Here is a 19,652-nt window from a genome sequence, read left to right as displayed (position 1 = left end):
GCAATATTGGAAAGAAGGTAAGAAAAGAATTGGCAACCTGTGACAAATGTCAGAGAGTTAAAGTGAGCAATCAAAGATGTGGTGGAGAGATGCAAAACATTATTCCGGAAAAACCTTTAGATATTATCGCTGTGGACTTCTATGGAATGTTACCAAAGAGTAAAGGTGGTCACTGTTACATATTTGTTATGGTAGATGTATTTTCAAAATTAATTAAACTATATCCAGTGAAGAAAGCTACTAGCCATGAAATTATAATAAAAATTGAATGAGATTATTTCGCACAGGTGGGTAAACCAAAAGCTATATTATCAGATAATGGTTCACAGTTCACCTCTACAATTTGGAAAAAGTTTATTGAAAGATCAAAATTGAAGCATATACTTATATCTGTTTATTGTCCATCCACCAATCCTGCAGAAAGATATATGAGGGAAATTGGAAGACTTTGCAGAACCTATTGTAGCCATGAACATCCAACGTGGTTTGAGCACATTCAAAATTTTGAAGATATTATGAATAGCCTACAACATAGTTCCACAGGATTTTCGCCGTATGAGATAATGTTTAATATCAGACCTCCAAATCTTATATCAGAACTTATTGAATTTCCTAAATGTACACCTTTAACCATGCAAGAGAGAGAAGATATTGTCAGGCAAACTATGAGGAAACAAGGGGAAAAGAGGAATAAAAGACATAACAATAGGGTAAAATTAACCACTTTCAAAATTGGGGATCTTGTTCTGGTCAAATCTCATGAAAAATCAAAAATGTTAACTTCAGAAATTAAAAAATTTTTGATATCTATATTGGGCCTTTTGAAGTCATAGAAAATCCACACCATAATGCTTATCGTTTGGTATACTCTAAGTCAAAGAAATTATTTGGTCTCAGGAATGTTGTCTCTTTGAAACTATATAAACAGAAATCATAATTTCAAAATTTAAATAACCTATTATCATCTAAAACAAAAGTCCTCCACTGGAATACGCTTGTTAGAACAAAAATTACCTGTACAACCAAGTATGTATATTTGCATGTATAAATTAATAATTTGAAGTCACATGTTAATTGAAACTGATGAAAAAACACTGTTGTAACAAAGAATCAGAGAAAGATTTATTTTTACTTTTTTACAAAAAAAGTCTCCATAGTGAGCATTTCTGAATTTTTCTAATTTTTGGAAGCTAAGTCTTCCCTGTGGAAGAAGGCATGCATGTGAGGGGGGAAAAAAAGATAATACTGATGTATCTTTAGCTGTAGTAAAAGAAAGAAAAGCATAAAAAAATATATATAAAAAATTCAAAAAGAAAATCATAAGCAAAAAAATATACAAAATTAAAAAAAAACCATGAGTAAAAAAAATATAAAATTAAAACAAAAATCAGAAGTAAAAAATATATATACATATAAGGCAAATATATATATAAAAAAACACTACACTATATACGCCCAGTATCATTTTTATTGTACAATATGTAAGCAAAATGAAATTAACATTATTATGGGGAACAAAAAAAAAAAAAATTAATTATGAGAACCAGTTGGCACAGTGTGACCAAAGAAGTGGTTGTAGATATCTTATTCTAGCAAATGAGTTATACCTTACTATTATTTTCAATCTGTATGCTGTATGTTAGAATATTTCTCATGTATGTTTTATGCCATGTATATTTGTCATGTTAAATAATTTCTTTACTTGAATTTTTTGTGTATGAGATTGATGGGGAAGGATCATTGCAACAAAAGCCAGTAACAAGTCCACAGATTCAAAGAGTCCAAATTTGGAAGAGGTTATCAGACTGCATCATTAATGTACTAATTGTGTAATACAGATCCATTACTGAGTGTGGTCGGGATTTTGTTGTATATGTTCATAACAACAAAAGCCCTGGGGAGCAGTTGTAATATATCTGGGAGATGTGTTATTTTCTACTGGATTTGTCAATACCAAATTATAAATGTTTTCTTATATTTTTGTCAGAATTTTTTTTTATTTGTAATTTGCCTTATTGTATGCTAATTTATTTATATTTTTTGAGAGTGACAGCATATTGATTACTATTAGTAGATGTGACGAAGAATATCAAAGAGACTGATTACAAGTGGAAGCTTGTGTGTTGTGTAAAATGTCTTTGACACTGGAGTTGTCTTAGACTGTAGTCAGTCGGCAGTGAACTCTTGGTGTGTGTTGACGGTAGAACAATGTGCAGGTCGCCGTTATGAATAATTTGCTAGTGAACAGGAAAAAATGAATTATGTTACTACTTTTTTATATAAACTTTAAGAAGAAACCACATTCGAAGAAATGGTATTTGAAGCACCAAAAATGAGGCAAACGCATTGAACCAGGTCATTTCTGCAGCCGACTAAACTGCATTGTGGAATCACACTTCCACTAGACAACTGAAGCCACGACAAATATCATCTTGTAAACATTTCATGGAAAAGGTACTGTCACGAAATATACCAAATTTAAGTAAATAAAAATAGTGAGCATATTTCAGACTGATGTGTGGAGTGCAGAGCCACATAGCAGTAAACAGTGTTCACACTGTTTTTTGAATGCTTACTCTTTTTCTATTACAATTACATACATTCATACACATAGCCACACAGACACCCAAACACATGTCTGTGTAGTTGAGTATGTGAATGTGTGTACTTTTTCTAGAGAAAGAGCAAGAGTGCGAAAGCTGGAGGGAGTGCTGTTTGTTGTTGTGTGTCTCAGTGCTCCACTGTAAGTATGCTAATATGGGAGTGGTTCTCTTTGCTTTATATTGCATATTGCTTCTTCCAGGAATATCCATTATTGTTAACAGTGGGGCTGTTTAGATTTATTGAACCTGCAGTGTAATGAATGTGTTATGACAGATGAAAATCTATTTCAGATAGAGACTTCAATCCGGACTTCCTGCATTTCATGAGCTGTATTAGGTTATCTGAGCACACCTCCAAGTTTGAATTAAACTTTCATTGTCACTGATGTTTCACTTATACGAGGTGCATTCAAGTTCTAAGGCCTCCAATTTTTTTTCTCCGGACTGGAAAGAGATAGAAACATGCGCATTGTTTTAAAATGAGGCCGCATTCATTGTCAATACGTCCCAGAGATGGCAACACCGTACGGCAGATGGAATTTTACCACCAGTGGCGAGAAAGAGAACTGTTTTAATTACTTAAAATGGCGAAGTTTTCCTTACTTGAACAGTGTGCAATCATTCGTTTTCTGAATTTGTGTGGTGTGAAACCAATTGAAATTCATCGACAGTTGAAGGAGACATGTGGTGATGGAGTTATGGATGTGTCGAAAGTGCGTTCGTGGGCACGACAGTTTAATGAAGGCAGAACATCGTGTGACAACAAACTGAAACAACCTCGGGCTCGCACAAGCCGGTCTGACGACATGATCGAGAAAGTGGAGAGAATTGTTTTGGGGGATCGCCGAATGACTGTTGAACAGATCGCCTCCAGAGTTGGCATTTCTGTGGGTTCTGTGTACACAATCCTGCATGACGACCTGAAAATGCAAAAGTGTCATCCATGTGGGTGCCACGAATGCTGATGGACGACCACATGGCTGCCCGTGTGGCATTTGCCAAGCAATGTTGACGCGCAACGACAGCATGAATGGGACTTTCTTTTCGTCGGTTGTGACAATGGATGAGACGTGGATGCCATTTTTCAATCCAGAAACAAAGTGCCAGTCAGCTCAATGGAAGCACACAGATTCACCGCCACCAAAAAAATTTCGGGTAACCGCCAGTGCTGAAAAAATTATGGTGTCCATGTCCTGGGACAGCGAGGGCGTAATCCTTACCCATTGCATTCCAAAGGGCACTACGGTAACAGGTGCATCCTACGAAAATGTTTTGAAGAACAAATTCGTTTCTGCACTGCAACAAAAACGTCCGGGAAGGGCTGCGCGTGTGCTGTTTCACCAAGACAATGCATCCGCACATTGAGCTAACGTTGCACAACAGTTTCTTTGTAATAACAACTTTGAAGTGATTCCTCATGCTCCCTACTCACCTGACCTGGTTCCTAGTGACTTTTGGCTTTTTCCAACAATGAAAGACACTCTCCGTGGCCGCACATTCACCAGCCATGCTGCTATTGCCTCAGCGATTTTGCAGTGGTCAAAACAGACTCCTAAAGAAGCCTTCACCGCTGCCATGGAATCATGGCGTCAGCGTTGTGAAAAATGTGTACGTCTGCAGGGCGATTATGTCGAGAAGTAACGCCAGTTTCATCGATTTTGGGTGAGTAGTTAATTAGAAAAAAAATCGGAGGCCTTAGAACTTGAATGCACCTCGTACATGGGTGTGTGCTCAACTAGGCTAATAATCGAGCAAAGTGCTGGTGAAACACCGGAATGTGGGGTCAAGTCCCAGTCTGGCAAAAAATTTCAGTTTTCACAACATACTCATACTGCAAGTTCAGCATATTCTGAATGGTTTGTACTGATATCATTTCATAACACATCTCTACTAATTTCACTCTCATCAATCCATTTAATTAATTTGAGTGCATTTAAAAAAATTATTTTTAAGTTTGATTATAAAAGGTGGATATCATTAAAATAAACTAAAATTATAAAGAGCAACACAGCTCTAATCTTAATTATTAACGATGTTTTTAAGAAAGGTTACTAACGGGCAATCCGTTGTAATCACTTATGTCACTTGTATTAATTTTTTCATCATGATGACAAGTACTCACATATTTCTTTGACAATTATAAAAACTACAAGACACTACAAACATTATGATAGTCTTATTAAATGACACATAGCTTTTGCATACGATACTAACTCTGAATGACCAGTCCCACGTGTTGCAAGGTCCATTCTTTGTATTTCTTTAGCAGCTTCTTGTGATTCTGTCAGTGGATCTGTGAGTGGAGCAGTCATATCTAAAACAGGTGACCAAATATATATTATCACAAACATTCAATAGAAACAATAAACAACTGATGCACGACAATATTCGTTCTTATCACAAAGAACATGATTTGTCATAATAGCAATCAAGATCACCAGAACCAAAATGTTTAGTCACGTTTTTAAAAATTGTAGCCTGCTATCTGGGAAGGGGCAACAGTCTGGATGATTGACTGATCTGGCCTTGTAACACTAACCAAAACAGCCTTGCTGTGCTGGTACTGCGAACGGCTGAAAGCAAGGGGAAACTACAGCCATCATTTTTCCCGAGGGCATGCAGCTTTACTGTATGGTTAAATGATGATGGCGTCCTCTTAGGTAAAATATTCCGGAGGTAAAATAGTCCCCCATTCGGATCTCCGGGGGGGGACTACTCAAGAGGATGTCGTTATCAGGAGAAAGAAAACTGGCGTTCTACGGATCGGAGCGTGGAATGTCAGATCCCTTAATCGGGCAGGTAGGTTAGAAAATTTAAAAAGGGAAATGGATAGGTTAAAGTTAGATATAGTGGGAATTAGTGAAGTTCGGTGGCAGGAGGAACAAGACTATTGGTCAGGTGAATACAGGGTTATAAATACAAAATCAAATAGGGGTAATGCAGGAGTAGGTTTAATAATGAATAAAAAGATAGGTGTGCGCGTAAGCTACTGCAAACAGCATAGTGAACGCATTATTGTGGCCAAGATAGACACGAAGCCCATGCCTACCACAGTAGTACAAGTTTATATGCCAACTAACTCTGCACAGGATGAAGAAATTTATGAAATGTATGATGAGATAAAAGAAATTATTCAGGTAGTGAAGGGAGATGAAAATTTAATAGTCATGGGTGACTGGAATTCGAGAGTAGGAAAAGGGAGAGAACGAAACATAGTAGGTGAATATGGATTGGGGTTAAGAAATGAAAGAGGAAACCGCCTGATAGAATTTTGCACAGGGCATAACTTAATCATAGCTAACACTTGGTTCAAGAATCATGAAAGAAGGTTGTATACATGGAAGAATCCTGGAGATACTAGTAGGTATCAGATAGATAATATAATGGTAAGACAGAGATTTAGGAACCAGGTGTCAAATTGTAAGACATTTCCAGGGGCAGATGTGGACTCTGACCACTATCTATTGGTTATGAACTGTAGATTAAAACTGAAGAAACTGCAAAAAGGTGGGTATTTAAGGAGATGGGACCTGGATAAACTGAAAGAACCAGAGGTTGTACAGAGTTTCAGGGAGAGCATAAGAGAGCAATTGACAGGAATGGGGGAAAGAAATACAGTAGAGGAAGAATGGGTAGCTCTGAGGGATGAAGTAGTGAAGGCAGCAGAGGATCAAGTAGGTAAAAAGATGAGGGCTAGCAGAAATCCTTGGGTAACAGAAGAAATATTGAATTTAATTGATGGAAGGAGAAAATATAAAAGTGCAGTAAATGAAACAGGCAAAAAAGAATACAAACGTCTCAAAAATGAGATCAACAGGAAGTGCAAAATGGCTAAGCAGGGATGGCTAGAGGACAAATGTAAGGATGTAGAGGCTTATCTCACTAGGGGCAAAATAGATACTGCCTACAGGAAAATTAAAGAGACGTTTGGAAAAAAGAGAGCCACTTGTATGAATATCAAGAGCTCAGATGGAAACCCAGTTCTAAGCAAAGAAGGGAAAGCAGAAAGGTGGAAGGAGTATATAGACGGACTATATAAGGGCGATGTACTTGAGGACAATATTATAGAAATTGAAGAGGATGTAGATGAAGATGAAATGGGAGATACGATACTGCGTGATGAGTTTGACAGAGCCCTGAAAGACCTAAGTCGAAACAAGGCCCCGGGAGTAGACAACATTCCATTAGAACTACTGACGGCCTTGGGAGAGCCAGTCCTGACAAAACTCTACTATCTGGTGAGCAAGGTGTATGAGACAGGCGAAATACCCTCAGACTTCAAGAAGAATATAATAATTCCAATCCCAAAGAAAGCAGGTGTTGACAGATGTGAAAATTACCGAACTATCAGTTAAATAAGTCACAGCTGCAAAATACTAACACGAATTCTTTACAGACGAATGGAAACACTGGTAGAAGCCGACCTCGGGGAAGATCAGTATGGATTCCATAGAAATGTTGGAACACGTGAGGCAGTACTGACCTTACAACTTATCTTAGAAGAAAGATTAAGGAAAGGCAAACCTACATTTCTAGCATTTGTAGACTTAGAGAAAGCTTTTGACAATGTTGACTGGAATACTCTCTTTCACATTCTAAAGGTGGCAGGGGTAAAATACAGGGAGCAAAAGGCTATTTACAATTTGTACAGAAACCAGGTGGCAGTTATAAGAGTCGAGGGACATGAAAGGGAAGCAATGGTTGGGAAGGGAGTGAGACAGGGTTGTAGCCTCTCCCCAATGTTATTCAATTTGTATATTGAGCAAGCAGTAAAGGAAACAAAAGAAAAATTTGGTGTAGATATTAAAACCCATGGAGAAGAAATAAAAACTTTGAGGTTCGCTGATGACATTGTAATTCTGTCAGAGACAGCAAAGGACTTGGAAGAGCAGTTGAACGGAATGGACAGTGTCTTGAAAGGAGGATATAAGATGAACATCAACAAAAGCAAAACGAGGATAATGGAATATAGTTGAATTAAGTCGGGTGATGCTGAGGGATTTAGATTAGGAAATGACACACTTAAAGTAGTAAAGGAGTTTTGCTATTTGGGGAGCAAAATAACTGATGATGGTCGAAGTAGAGAGGATGTAAAATGTAGACTAGAAATGGCAAGGAAAGCGTTTCTGAAGAAGAGAAATTTGTTAACATCGAGTATAGATTTAAGTGTCCGGAAGTCGTTTCTGAAAGTATTTGTATGGAGTGTAGCCATGTATGGAAGTGAAACATGGACGATAAATAGTTTGGACAAGAAGAGAATAGAAGCTTTCGAAATGTGGTGCTACAGATGAATGCTGAAGATTAGATGGGTAGATCACATAACTAATGATGAGGTATTGAATAGAATTGGGGAGAAGAGGAGTTTGTGGCACAACTTGACAAGAAGAAGGGACCGGTTGGTAGGACATGTTCTGAGGCATCAGGGGATCACAAACTTAGCATTGGAGGGCAGTGTGGACGGTAAAAATCGTAGAGGGAGACCAAGAGATGAATACACTAAGCAGATTCAGAGGGGTGTGGGTTGCAGTAAGTACTGGGAGATGAAGAAGCTTGCACAGGATAGAGCAGCATGGAGAGCTGCATCAAACCAGTCTCAGGACTGAAGACCACAACAACAACAACATCTGGGAAGTTCATAACAAAAACTACTTAAAGATTAAACCAAGATAACTTCTAATTACCAAGCAGTAGCAAATATAAATATCAGTTCATGACAGAGTATTGAACTTGTGCCAGACCGGTGTACCTAATTTTATGTAATCTAATAGTTATTGTTACTCTTTAATCAAACTCTTCAAGTATTTAGTTTCCATGTACATAAACCAAAATATGATATTATAATTTTAAATTGGTACTCTCATGAAGAGAACCATATTAGTAACCAAAGTTGAGACTTCTAGCAATTATTTAGTGACCTCTTTCATTATCCAATACATGATGTCATGTCAAGGAAACAAATGGCTGACTTGGGAAAGTTAGCACCTGGAGCCATTTTTTGAAGGTCCTAGATGAAGGGATACAACAGAAGAGAACCATTGTGCATAGTTTCTCTACCACCAACACCCCCACTGCTAGCACACTTTAACACAGTATCAAATAATCTGAAATACAAAACAGAAAAGAATGTAAATGGAAAAAAGGTCAAGTGGGGCTATATAACCTGAACAACAGAGGACAGGATGATGTAGAGGACCCGTGAAAGGAGTTACCTGTGTCATGTCTCCACTACTCCTACACCCTTACAGAAGAAGTGGGCACAGCGAACAGCTGGTATCTGTTGCAGCTACAAACTTCACTAATAAAGGGGTTCCAATAATAGCTTAATGGCCAAGTGGTTAAGATCAGGGGCCCTGAATTGCATGTGTATGTGGGTGTCTTTCAGCCAAAGGCTACATTTCCTATGTTTTCTGGTGAAATTAACTAAATCTGCATGACAGCAACTAAATAAGAGGAATTCTCTACTTTATAATCAGGGTGGTGTGAGCTCTCATTTCAGCAACCTTTATGCCACTAGACTGTTGGAACCATACATAAAAGACTAAAGGACATAGTACTTTAGATTCAGGGAAAATCTGTTCAATTATATCAAACAGATGAATTTTCACACACTACCTGTACTTTTAAAACATTTCTCTCCTCTTTGAGCTCTCTCTTCTAGATAGATTTAAGTATTAGGAGACACAGATACAGCTACAATCTTCTGCCATTGCCTAGTGAATCCAGAAGTGTAAGTCAAGTGCAGCTTCAATATGCAGTACAATTAATATTGTATTTCTTACAGATATGGACTGATACAGTACCAATTTTACAGGTACCCAAGGCCACCAGACGTTAGTAAGTGCAGGTGTACGCCGCAACAGGTACATGGACATTGCTCTAAGGTGTCTGTAATGTACACTCCTTCACTATTTTCAGATAGGTATCCAACTAATACCTCTGCAAATTGTACGAAAATGAGATGTAAGCAGTTAAGAAAATTAAGAGCTCTACTGCAGAAAATATAAAACTTGGGCTTCTGTGTTGAAGAAAAATACAGCTATGTGAGTGAAGTAGGTTGTATGAAAATACGAATATGACATTATTGCAGGTGGTTCATGATAATGTTACAGAATGCCAATCGATATTAGTTTCTTAAGCAACATTGCACATGCAGATTAATATTTCAATCTTCATTCTAGTAATAACCGCCCCTCCCTCCCTCCCTCACACACACACACACACACACACACACACACACACACATGTACATGACCACAGTCTGTGGCAGCTGAAGCCACATGCAGCCACTGAGTGTGGCTTCAGCTGTCACAGACTGTGGTCATGTGTGTGTGAGTTGCACTTGTGTGTGTGTGTGTGTGTGTGTGTGTGTGTGTGTGTGTGTGTGAAATGAACTTTAAGTGTGGTATACTTTAAATCAATCATCAGAACAAAATCCTACATCACAATTTCTTCCCTTGAATTTCCAGCAGCTCTGTTACAGGACATATCCTGAAATCTATAAGTGCACCTTCCTTTGTCCTTCAATGGCTTGATAAAGGATAAATGTATTGTTCACTGAGTATTTAGTGGGCTTCCAAGTACGCTACTTTACAAAATTTTTCTTTGCATGAGAACAGTTTGTAGTCTTGATTTCTTATGGTTTACTAATATCCCAACAAAGATCTCAGCATTGGCACAGATATACCTATAATCAACTGATAACACAGTGTTGCCTGTCACCAACAGTTGACAGAAGATTACTGTTGTATCTGCAGCACTGCAACTGGTGATTATGTTATCAGGTTACCACTGCTGAAGACACTTGAAGGCTAACACTTACTCAATCAAATTTGAAACTTCCTGGCAGATTAAAACTGTGTGCCCGACCGAGACTCGAACTTGGGACCTTTGCCTTTCGTGTGCAAGTGCTCTACCATCTGCACATCTCTCATATCAGCGCACACTCCGCTGCAGGCTGAAAATCTCATTCTGGAAACACAATGGACCACACAAAAACTAACAAAGAACTGAGAAAATGAACTGGGAGTATGAAAGTCAAAACGTACAGCTGCTGTAAACCATAATAAAGTATTTCTTCCTTTGCTCCACACAAAAGTGGGAAATTAAAAGCCTCAAGACCACCATTATGTAACATTGAGAATAATGTAAAATTTACCTTCTTTATTTTTTATATGAACACCATCTTTGACAAATGGATGATACAGCAACTGCGGCCATGTTAGTCTCTTGTTTGGATCTTTTTCTAATAGCCCCTAAGAAAAAAAAACCAACATCATAACTTAATTATTGCCAAAACTATTTATAAAATTCATGCCAAGGGTCATACTTAATTAATGAGGCAGTGCAAACATATTTTGTGGCATTCTAGATTTTTAATAGCCAGGAATGTTACTAACAAAAAACCTGTCACATAGTAAACACCTTGTCAAGACAACTATATGGACACTGTTACTCTGCAATGCAAAGCATGTGTTTTATGTTAAGCGGATAGACTGTGGAGAATTTTGGGTGAAAGTGAATTAAAACAATAAATTACTTATATTGTATTTCACTACAGAAGATTTTTCATTTCAGCTTTATATGTAATTAATAGACAATTACACAACACTATATTTACTGAGTACTATGATAAGATCTGTAGACATAAGAGTTTCAATGGTTTTCCCCCCATTTATTCATTGTACAGTGTCATATTGCATGTAGATAAAATATGACCAACCACAGTCTTTAAATACAGGAAAATATATCCATTAAATTGCAAAATACACATGTACACATGGTACTGGATGTAAAAACCATACTTATGTGTATAAAATATTAGTTTTCAACATGCCATGTGATGAATATCATTTTAGAGATATTGCTGACCTGCTACAGATTTATTTTCATGGGGGGATATAAAGAATTTGGTGTATGAGATAACAATAGTAGCTCCAGAAGAGCTGGTTGCTCATTTGGCTAAAACTGCAATCATTATCCATGAAACAGGTTGTTGAGAGGGAACAACAGCCAATGATTAACTGAAAGAGGGGAAAGGAATACAATAGAAGATAATAGGGTACCACTGAGAAGTGAAATAGGGTAGGCAGCAGAGGATCACATATATAAAAAGACAAGGAGTAGTAGAAATCCATGGATAACACACAAGCTATTGAATTTAATTGACAAAAGGAGAAAATGCAAAAATGTGCCAAATGAAGCAGTCAAAAGAAAATACAGACATCTAAAAACTGAAATTGATAGAAAGTGCACAATGGCAACACAGTAACAGTTAGAAGACAAACACAACATTGTGGTATGATGTATAAAGATACCTTTTGAGAAAAGAGAAGCAGCTGTATGAATATCATGAACTCAGGTGGCAAACCAGTACCAACCAAGGAAGAGAACAGTGGATGGCGGAAGCACAACATAATGGGTCTAAGGGAAACAAACTGATGAACATTGTTATAGAAAGAGAAAAGGAACTAGCTGAAGATAAACTGGAATATACAATACTGCAAGCAAAATTTGACAGACCACTGAAAGAAAGAAATGGAGAAGGTCTCAGGAGTAGATGACAATCCCTCAGAATTATTAAGATCCATGGGTCAGCCAGTCATAACAAAATTATTCTATCTGATGTACAATAAATATATACGAGACAGGTGCAATACTCTTAGGCATCAGGACTAATGCAATAGTACCAATTCCAAAGAAGGCAGTCCATGGTTGCAAAATATTGATATCAATTATTTACAGAAGAATGGAAAAACTGGTAGAATGCTATCTCTGTGAAGGTCAGTTTGAGATCCAGAGAAATGTAGGCTGCAAGGTAACATTGACCCAACAACTTCTCGCAAAAGGTATGCTGAGGAAAGGCACACCTATGTTTATAGCATTTATCTATTTAGTGAAAGCTTTTAATAGCACCAAGTGGGCTAAAGTCTTTGAAATTTTGAAGGTGGCGAGGATAAAATACAGGGAGTGAAAGCTTTTTTATAATTTGTACGAAAACCAGACTGCAGTTATAACAGTCAAAGGACATGGAAGAGAAGCCATAGTTGAGAGGGGAGAGAGACAGAATTGTGGCCTCTCCCTGATTTCATTCCATCTTTACATTGAATGAGCTGTGAAGGAAAACAATGAGACATTTGGAAAGGGAGCTGGTGTTCATGAAGTGGAAATAAAAACTTTTATGTTCGCTAATGACATTGTAATTCTGTTAAGAGATGGCAAAGGACTTGGAAGAGCAGCTGAATGGATTGGATAGTATCTTGAAAAAAGGAAGTAATATGAACATCAACAGAAGTATAACAAGGCTGTACTTGAATTAAATAAGTGTGCTGAGGGAATTAAATTATAAGATGAGACACTAAAAATAAATACCAGTTGTGTTTTGCTACTTGGGCAGCAAAATGAATGATGAAGATAAAAAATGCTGAGTGGAAATTACAAGAAAAGTATGTTTCAAAAACAGATATTTGTTAACATTTAATATCAATTTAATTTTTAGGAAGTATTTCCTACAGATTTTTGTCTGGAGCTGTCTAGAATTCAAATGTGGGCAATATGTAGTTCAGAAAAGAAAATAACAGAAACTTACGCAATGTGATGCCATCAAAGAATGTTGGATATTAGATGGGTAGATCAAATAACAAAATTGTTGTTGATTTTTTGTTAATGATGTACCTTTTAAGTCATGTCTACTACTATCACTTAAATTTTTCAGTTCTGTTTAATGAAAAATTTAAAACATTACTGGAATCTGGTAGACAAGTTCATTAAAAACCTTAATTTTTTCCACATTTTAAAATACGATGTACAGACCTTGATTACAATATTTTCAAAAGGTGGGTTTAAAGTATAGTATTGCTAGGGTTAACAGTGCTCTGGAAGACTTATGATCAAAGGAGGAAGGCATAGATAACATGCCCTTGGTTTTTCTAAAATCATTAAGGCATGTGAGAAACAAATGATTATTCAAGTTGGTCTTTAGAATCTACGAGTCTTGAAATGTACCATCAGACTTTCAGAAAATTAATATGCACAGAATCCCACAAAAGTAGCAAGGGCAGATAACTGTGAGACTACAGTACAATCAGCTTAATAGTTAATGCATCCGAGTTCCTGACAAGAATAATATACAGAAGAATGAAAAAAAAATAGTTTGTGGATTATTAGTTATTGATCAGTTTGGCTTTAAGAAAAGTAAAGACAGCAGAGGAGCAGTTCTGGTGTTATGATTGCTATTGGAAGCAACTCATAAGAAAAACCAAGACACATTCATAGGATTTGTTGACCTACACAAAGTGTTCAACAATGTAAAACAGTGTAAGATGTTCAAATTTCTCAAAAAAGAGGGTGTAAGCTGCGGGGGAAGATGGGTAATATACAGTACAACATATAAGCTCCAAGACAGAGCAAAAAGACTGTAAGACCAAGAACAAATTACACACATTAAAAAAGGTTCAAGACAGGATTGGAACGTCTCTCCCCTAGTGTTCAGTCTCTACACCAAAGGTGCAATAAAAGAAAGGTTCATGAGTGGGATTAAAACTCAGGGTGAAAGGATATCAATAAAATCTGCTAATGACACTGTTGAGGTGAGTACAAAAAATGGACCTGTTGAGGTGAGTACAAAAAATGGATTGAGAGTAAACTGAATTAAATGAAGACGGGTTGGCACAGTAGTTAACGCACTGGACTTGTATTTCGGAGGAAGATGGTTCAAATCCCCATTCAACCATCCAGATTTAGGTTAACTGCTATTTCCATAAGTCACTCATGGAAAGTGCTGGCACTGTTTATCTGAAATGGCATGGCTGATTTCCTTCCCCATCCTTCCTAATCCATGCCTCCATTCCATCTAAGGAACCCACTGTCTATGGGATGTTATAACTCTGATATTCCTTCCTTCATTAAAATTAATTAAGGTGAAAGTAACGAAAAGTAACTGAAATGAGATTAGCTATAAACTTAACAATGAAATTGGTGACCCCCAAGTAGACAGAGTGCAGAAATTCTGCTACCTTGGAAGCAAAATAACACATCACAGATGAAGCAAGGATAACATAAAATGCAATCTAGTAGACCTAAGGAAGGCATTCCTGGATAAAATACACATGGATAAAATGCACACATGAAAAAAAGTTTTGCATCACCTCGGTTCCAGAACCTGTACAGAAAATTGGAATGGAGATCAACATAAATATCATTTCTGCCCTTTTTACTGCTCACCAAAACCACACATTGCATGTTGTACCACCATAGAGCGAGACCTTCAGTGGTGGTGGTCCAGATTGCTGTACACACCGATACCTCTAATACCCAACAGCATGTCCTCTTGCATTGATGCATGCCTGTCATCATCATGGCATACTATCCACGAGTTCATCAAGGCACTGTTGGGCTAGATTGTCCCACTCCTCAACGACGATTCGATGCAGATCCCTCAGAGTGGTTGGTGGGTCACATCATCCATAAACAGCCCTTTTCAATCTATCCCAGACATGTTCGAAAGGGTTCATGTCTGAGAACATTCAAGCCGCTCTAGTCAAGCAATGTCGTTACCCTGAAGGAAGTCATTCGCAAGATGTGCACGATGGAGGCAAAAATTGCTGTCCACGAAGACGAATGCCTAGCCAATATGCTGCCGATATGGTTGTACTATTGGTCGGAGGATGGCATTTGCATATCGTACGGTCGTTATGGCGCCTGCCATGACCACCAGCGGTGTACATTGGCCCCACATAATGCCACCCCAAATCAGCAGAGAACCTCCACCTTGCTGCATTCACTGGACAGTGTGTCTAAGGCGATCCATTCTGCATGTTGTTGGGCCCACCTGTACGGCGCTGCATGGTGTCGTGGTTGCAGAGATGGACCTCGCCACGGACGTTGGGAGTGAAGTTGTGCATCAAGCAGCCTACTGCGCACAGTTTGAGTCATAACATGACGTCCTGTGGCTGCACGAAAAACATTGTTCAACATGGTGGTGTTGCTGTCAGGGTTCCTCTGAGCAATAATCCGTAGGTAGCAATCATCCACTCCCGTAGTAGCCCTTGAGCGGCCTGAGCGAGGCATGTCATTGACAGTTCCTGTCTCTGTCTCCTCCATGTCCGAACAACATCGCTTTGGTTCACTTCAAGACACCTGGACACTTCACTTGTTGAGAGCCCCTCCTGGCACAAAGTAATGATGTGGACATAATCGAACTGCGGTACTGACCGTCTAGGCATGGTTGAACTACACACAACACGATCTGTGTACCTCCTTCTTGGTGGAACGACTGGAACTGATCAGCTGTCTGACCCCCTCCATCTAATAGGTGCTGCTCATGCATGGTTGTTTACATCTATGGGCAGGTTTAGTGACATCTCTGAACAGTCAAATGGACTGTTTCTGTGATTCAATATCCGCAGTCAATGCCTATCTTCAGGAGTTCTGGGAACCGTGGTGAAGCAAAACTTTTTTTTATGTGTGTAGGTCTAGTAGTATCAAACAGAGGAATTAATTTGAGGAAGAAATTTCTGAGGATGTGCATTTGCAGCACAGCATTAAAGTGAATTATAGACTGTGAGAAAACTGGAAAGAAGAGAATCACAGGGTTAGAGGTGTGATGCTGTAGAAGGATGCTGAAAATCAGATGGATGGATAAGACAAGGAATGAGAATGCTCTCTGCACAATCAGCAAGAAGAGAAACCTGTGGAAAACACTGAGAAGAAGGAGTTACAAGAGGATGATGGGACAAGGGTTTAGACATCAGGGGATAATCTTCATGTCATTGGAGGGAGCTGCAAAGGGTAAAAACTGTAGTGGAAGACAGAGACTGGAACCCATCCAGCAAATAATTGAGGATGTATGCTGCAAGTGCTACTCTGATATGAAGAGGTTGGCACCAGAAATTTGTGTCAGGCTACATCAAGCCAATCAGCAGACTAATGACACCTCACACAAAAAGATAACATAACGCAGAAGAGGAAACCATGGAATCCAGATGGCACAGTTGAACAATGCACGTCATTGTTATTGGTGCATCATATGGGCCACAGCTGCTGTGACCTGATCCGCGTACAGGATGTAGTGGAGAATAGGCACTGTCTAGTTGTAGTAACTTATGTGCAATATTCATTGTTCTGTTTGTTCTGTTGGAACTCTATTGAAGGACCTCATACTAAATAGGCTTTCTATAAGGACACTTGTTTGGCTAGTATTAGCATTGTTAACATGTTAATATCATAATGTGATGCCATTACATTCTCTTCTGGCATCACTACAACAAGCGTTGTATACATCTATGCAATCACTGTAGTGCATCTAGTAAACTACAGATATAAATACTGGTCATTGTACAGCCATTTGAGAGTGTCAAATAAACATCTGCAGACCTGAACATGTATTGGGCTACATTCAAATGAGACATTTCACAGACAATTATTTGTTATTCTGTCTATGTGATGACACCATTGCAGCATCAGGCATGTGTAGTATTATACCCAAAGTAATATGTGCATCTATACTAAAAGATCTTAGGAGTGGGCGTATTGTGGAGGTAACCACTGTCACATGTGCTGACAACTGAGACAAAGCTCTACGGTTTGTCAATGGTGTGTTTGTCAATCTTATGCCCATTTTACACTGCATAGTCTAGTGACAATTTTCTCTACATTCATGAAGGCAGGTCATTCACCTCCACTATTCTCTGCTGCTCTACAACACTTTATGTACAAGCAAATGTTGCCTTCAGCCATTTATGCATTGACAATCTGTTCCCCAACACACCTTCCCTTCTCATTTCATCCAGTAAGGTCTCCCCTGACATATAGTTCTGGATGATTTTCCCAAACTCTCTCCACTTCCTGAACCTGGCCAGCCCTTTTTCTTCATTCGTCTTCCTTCCACTTCAACCTTTCTGCCAAAAGATGGAGCCACTGGCTCCAAAAGCTTGAAAATTTCCGTAACCTTTTTGTGTGTGTGTTCTCTTGCCACTGCTTGGCAAGTAGATTTTCTTGTCTATAAAGTTGCATTATATTTTCAAGGCTCCCTTCATAGTGTTATAATTTTCATAAACTTCAGCAATAGTTAGATGTAACATGTAATGTGAAATTACTGGACAAAAATGTATTTCAGCAGAAGGGAAAAATAGGCAAATAAGAACAGTTCTTAAAATAGAATTTTTAGGAATTGCTTCCATTTTGCAGACTTTTGTTGTGGGCTCTCTCTGAACAATGTTGAAATTTTTTCATGCTACCTATTAATAAAGAAACCATTTCAGTCATTCTCAATTAATGACTGAGATTTACACTTTCAACCCTCAGATGTCGAATTTTAGAATTAAAACCTTGAATATAAAAGAAACAGTTAAATAGATTTTAACAATTTGATTCCATAATTCATAATTTAGTTATGACTGTGGTAAATGTACTTGAAGTTGTGTATGAACTTCGGAACTGACGTTTAGAAATACTGTTGCGTATTTCTAGTTTTCTGTAACAATATAAAAACCACAAATGAGATAATCTACATATATTTCAAATACCTGCAGGAAACTTTGACAGTCAGGAGTCACAAAGTCTGGCCAACACACAGCTTCATATCGAATAAGACGAATCAAGTGTAATATGGATGTTGTACAAAAGGGTGGGGCACCAGCGACCAGCTCATACACAATGCATCCCAATGACCTTGAAAAAATAAAAAATAAAAACAATGAAAAATCAAGCATGTTTTTTTGAGTACTGAGATGTATAGCCATCAGTCACAATACAAAAATTATTATATTTTATTGAAGTAAAGCACCCAACACAATTTACAATATGCCCTTGCTTAAAAGTTACCAAAGCCTGAAGTGTGTGTAGAACACTGACAAAAAAGTGGGTGAAATTTTGCATTTTATGTTGGTTACATGTGTATATAGGAATAATAAACTGAGATTTATTTAAATATCTGCTTACTCCTGAATGTTTTGAAACATCAAAATTGAGTTGAAACTGCCTAAAATGTAATGACAAATGAGCAATATAACCATGTTACACGCTTGATACACCAGCTGGTGTACACAGCCAGTGTATAACAACAAATGTGTAAATTTCCAAAACCAGACAGAATGACCAGTATGAATCCAAACTTCGACGACACACTGAACAGTGTACAAGGAATAAGTAACTAAGATTGTTCAAAGATTACTCACACATGGACACAGCAGGATCACCTCTCATGTGTCTAGGGATGTCAGTGTTACGCCATGCTTAGTCAGGTGCTAGTATACCTTGTTGACAAGTGGCATAACAGAATATGATCTCCTATCATGTCATTTCAGCTCAGAAAAGGCATGCTGTTGCTACAACTGTTGTATGGGTGGACCAGTGGCCAGAAGTGAATTTACTGACCAATAGCATAGAGTGACAGTCATACTGTCTGCATGAGAATAGCAGAGAGTACAGGTACATTCATCACAGTATTGAGTTACCATTGGAGCACTTACACAGGTCTAAACTTCACTGCATCAATGTCATATGCTTCATGTTAGACTGGTAGCATGCATATCAGTGGCTTCCATTATCCAGGAACAACAAATACTTCAGTCTATAGTGGGCACATGAACACCATCATTGGCATACAGTGTGGTAAAATGTAGAATGTTTGGACATGACCCATTTCAAGATGTCCTACAATGACTCCAACTTCAAAGATGCTACCATAGCGATTATAGTCTGAAAGCATCCATTGTTCATTGGTACAGCAGGCTAATCCCATGTCTGATTTTCTGGGGTGTCACTGGGTACAACATGTGATCTGAAATACTATGATTTATGTCAGTTTGAAAAATACATGCCACTTTTGGAAAGCCTTAGATCCTGAAGTACTGCTCCTCATCCAGCCAACTTCATACGCTATGGTTCAACAGGATAATGCCTAATCACATGTTGTTAAGACTATGCAATAACTCTTTGGGTAATGTCAGTTACCACTGCTTCCCTCCTATCTTGACACCCCTGGACCACGCAGGGATATGGTGTGTCAGCAATCCGTTCATCACCCTCTTCTAGTAACAATAGTTAATGTTT

General features: G+C 38.1%; 1 protein-coding gene across 2 annotated transcripts in view; it reads right to left on the bottom strand.

Annotated features, from left to right (window-relative positions):
• The window catches only part of LOC126183213 (serine/threonine-protein kinase fused), a 195,830-nt gene that overhangs the window by 68,916 nt on the left and 107,262 nt on the right, over positions 1-19,652 (bottom strand). For both annotated transcript variants that reach the window (XM_049924999.1, XM_049925006.1), the window contains exons 5-7: positions 18,125-18,269; positions 10,759-10,855; positions 4,818-4,917 (exon numbers count right to left, since the gene is read on the bottom strand). In XM_049924999.1, coding sequence (XP_049780956.1) covers positions 4,818-4,917; positions 10,759-10,855; positions 18,125-18,269 — 342 coding nt within the window. The remainder of the gene's footprint in view (positions 1-4,817; positions 4,918-10,758; positions 10,856-18,124; positions 18,270-19,652) is intronic.

The sequence above is a fragment of the Schistocerca cancellata genome, chromosome 1 (genome assembly GCF_023864275.1).
Source record: "Schistocerca cancellata isolate TAMUIC-IGC-003103 chromosome 1, iqSchCanc2.1, whole genome shotgun sequence".
Classification (NCBI taxonomy): Eukaryota; Metazoa; Arthropoda; class Insecta; order Orthoptera; family Acrididae; genus Schistocerca; species Schistocerca cancellata.
Note: the sequence above shows the minus strand (reverse complement) of the source record. Positions and strands in the feature narration are given on the sequence as shown.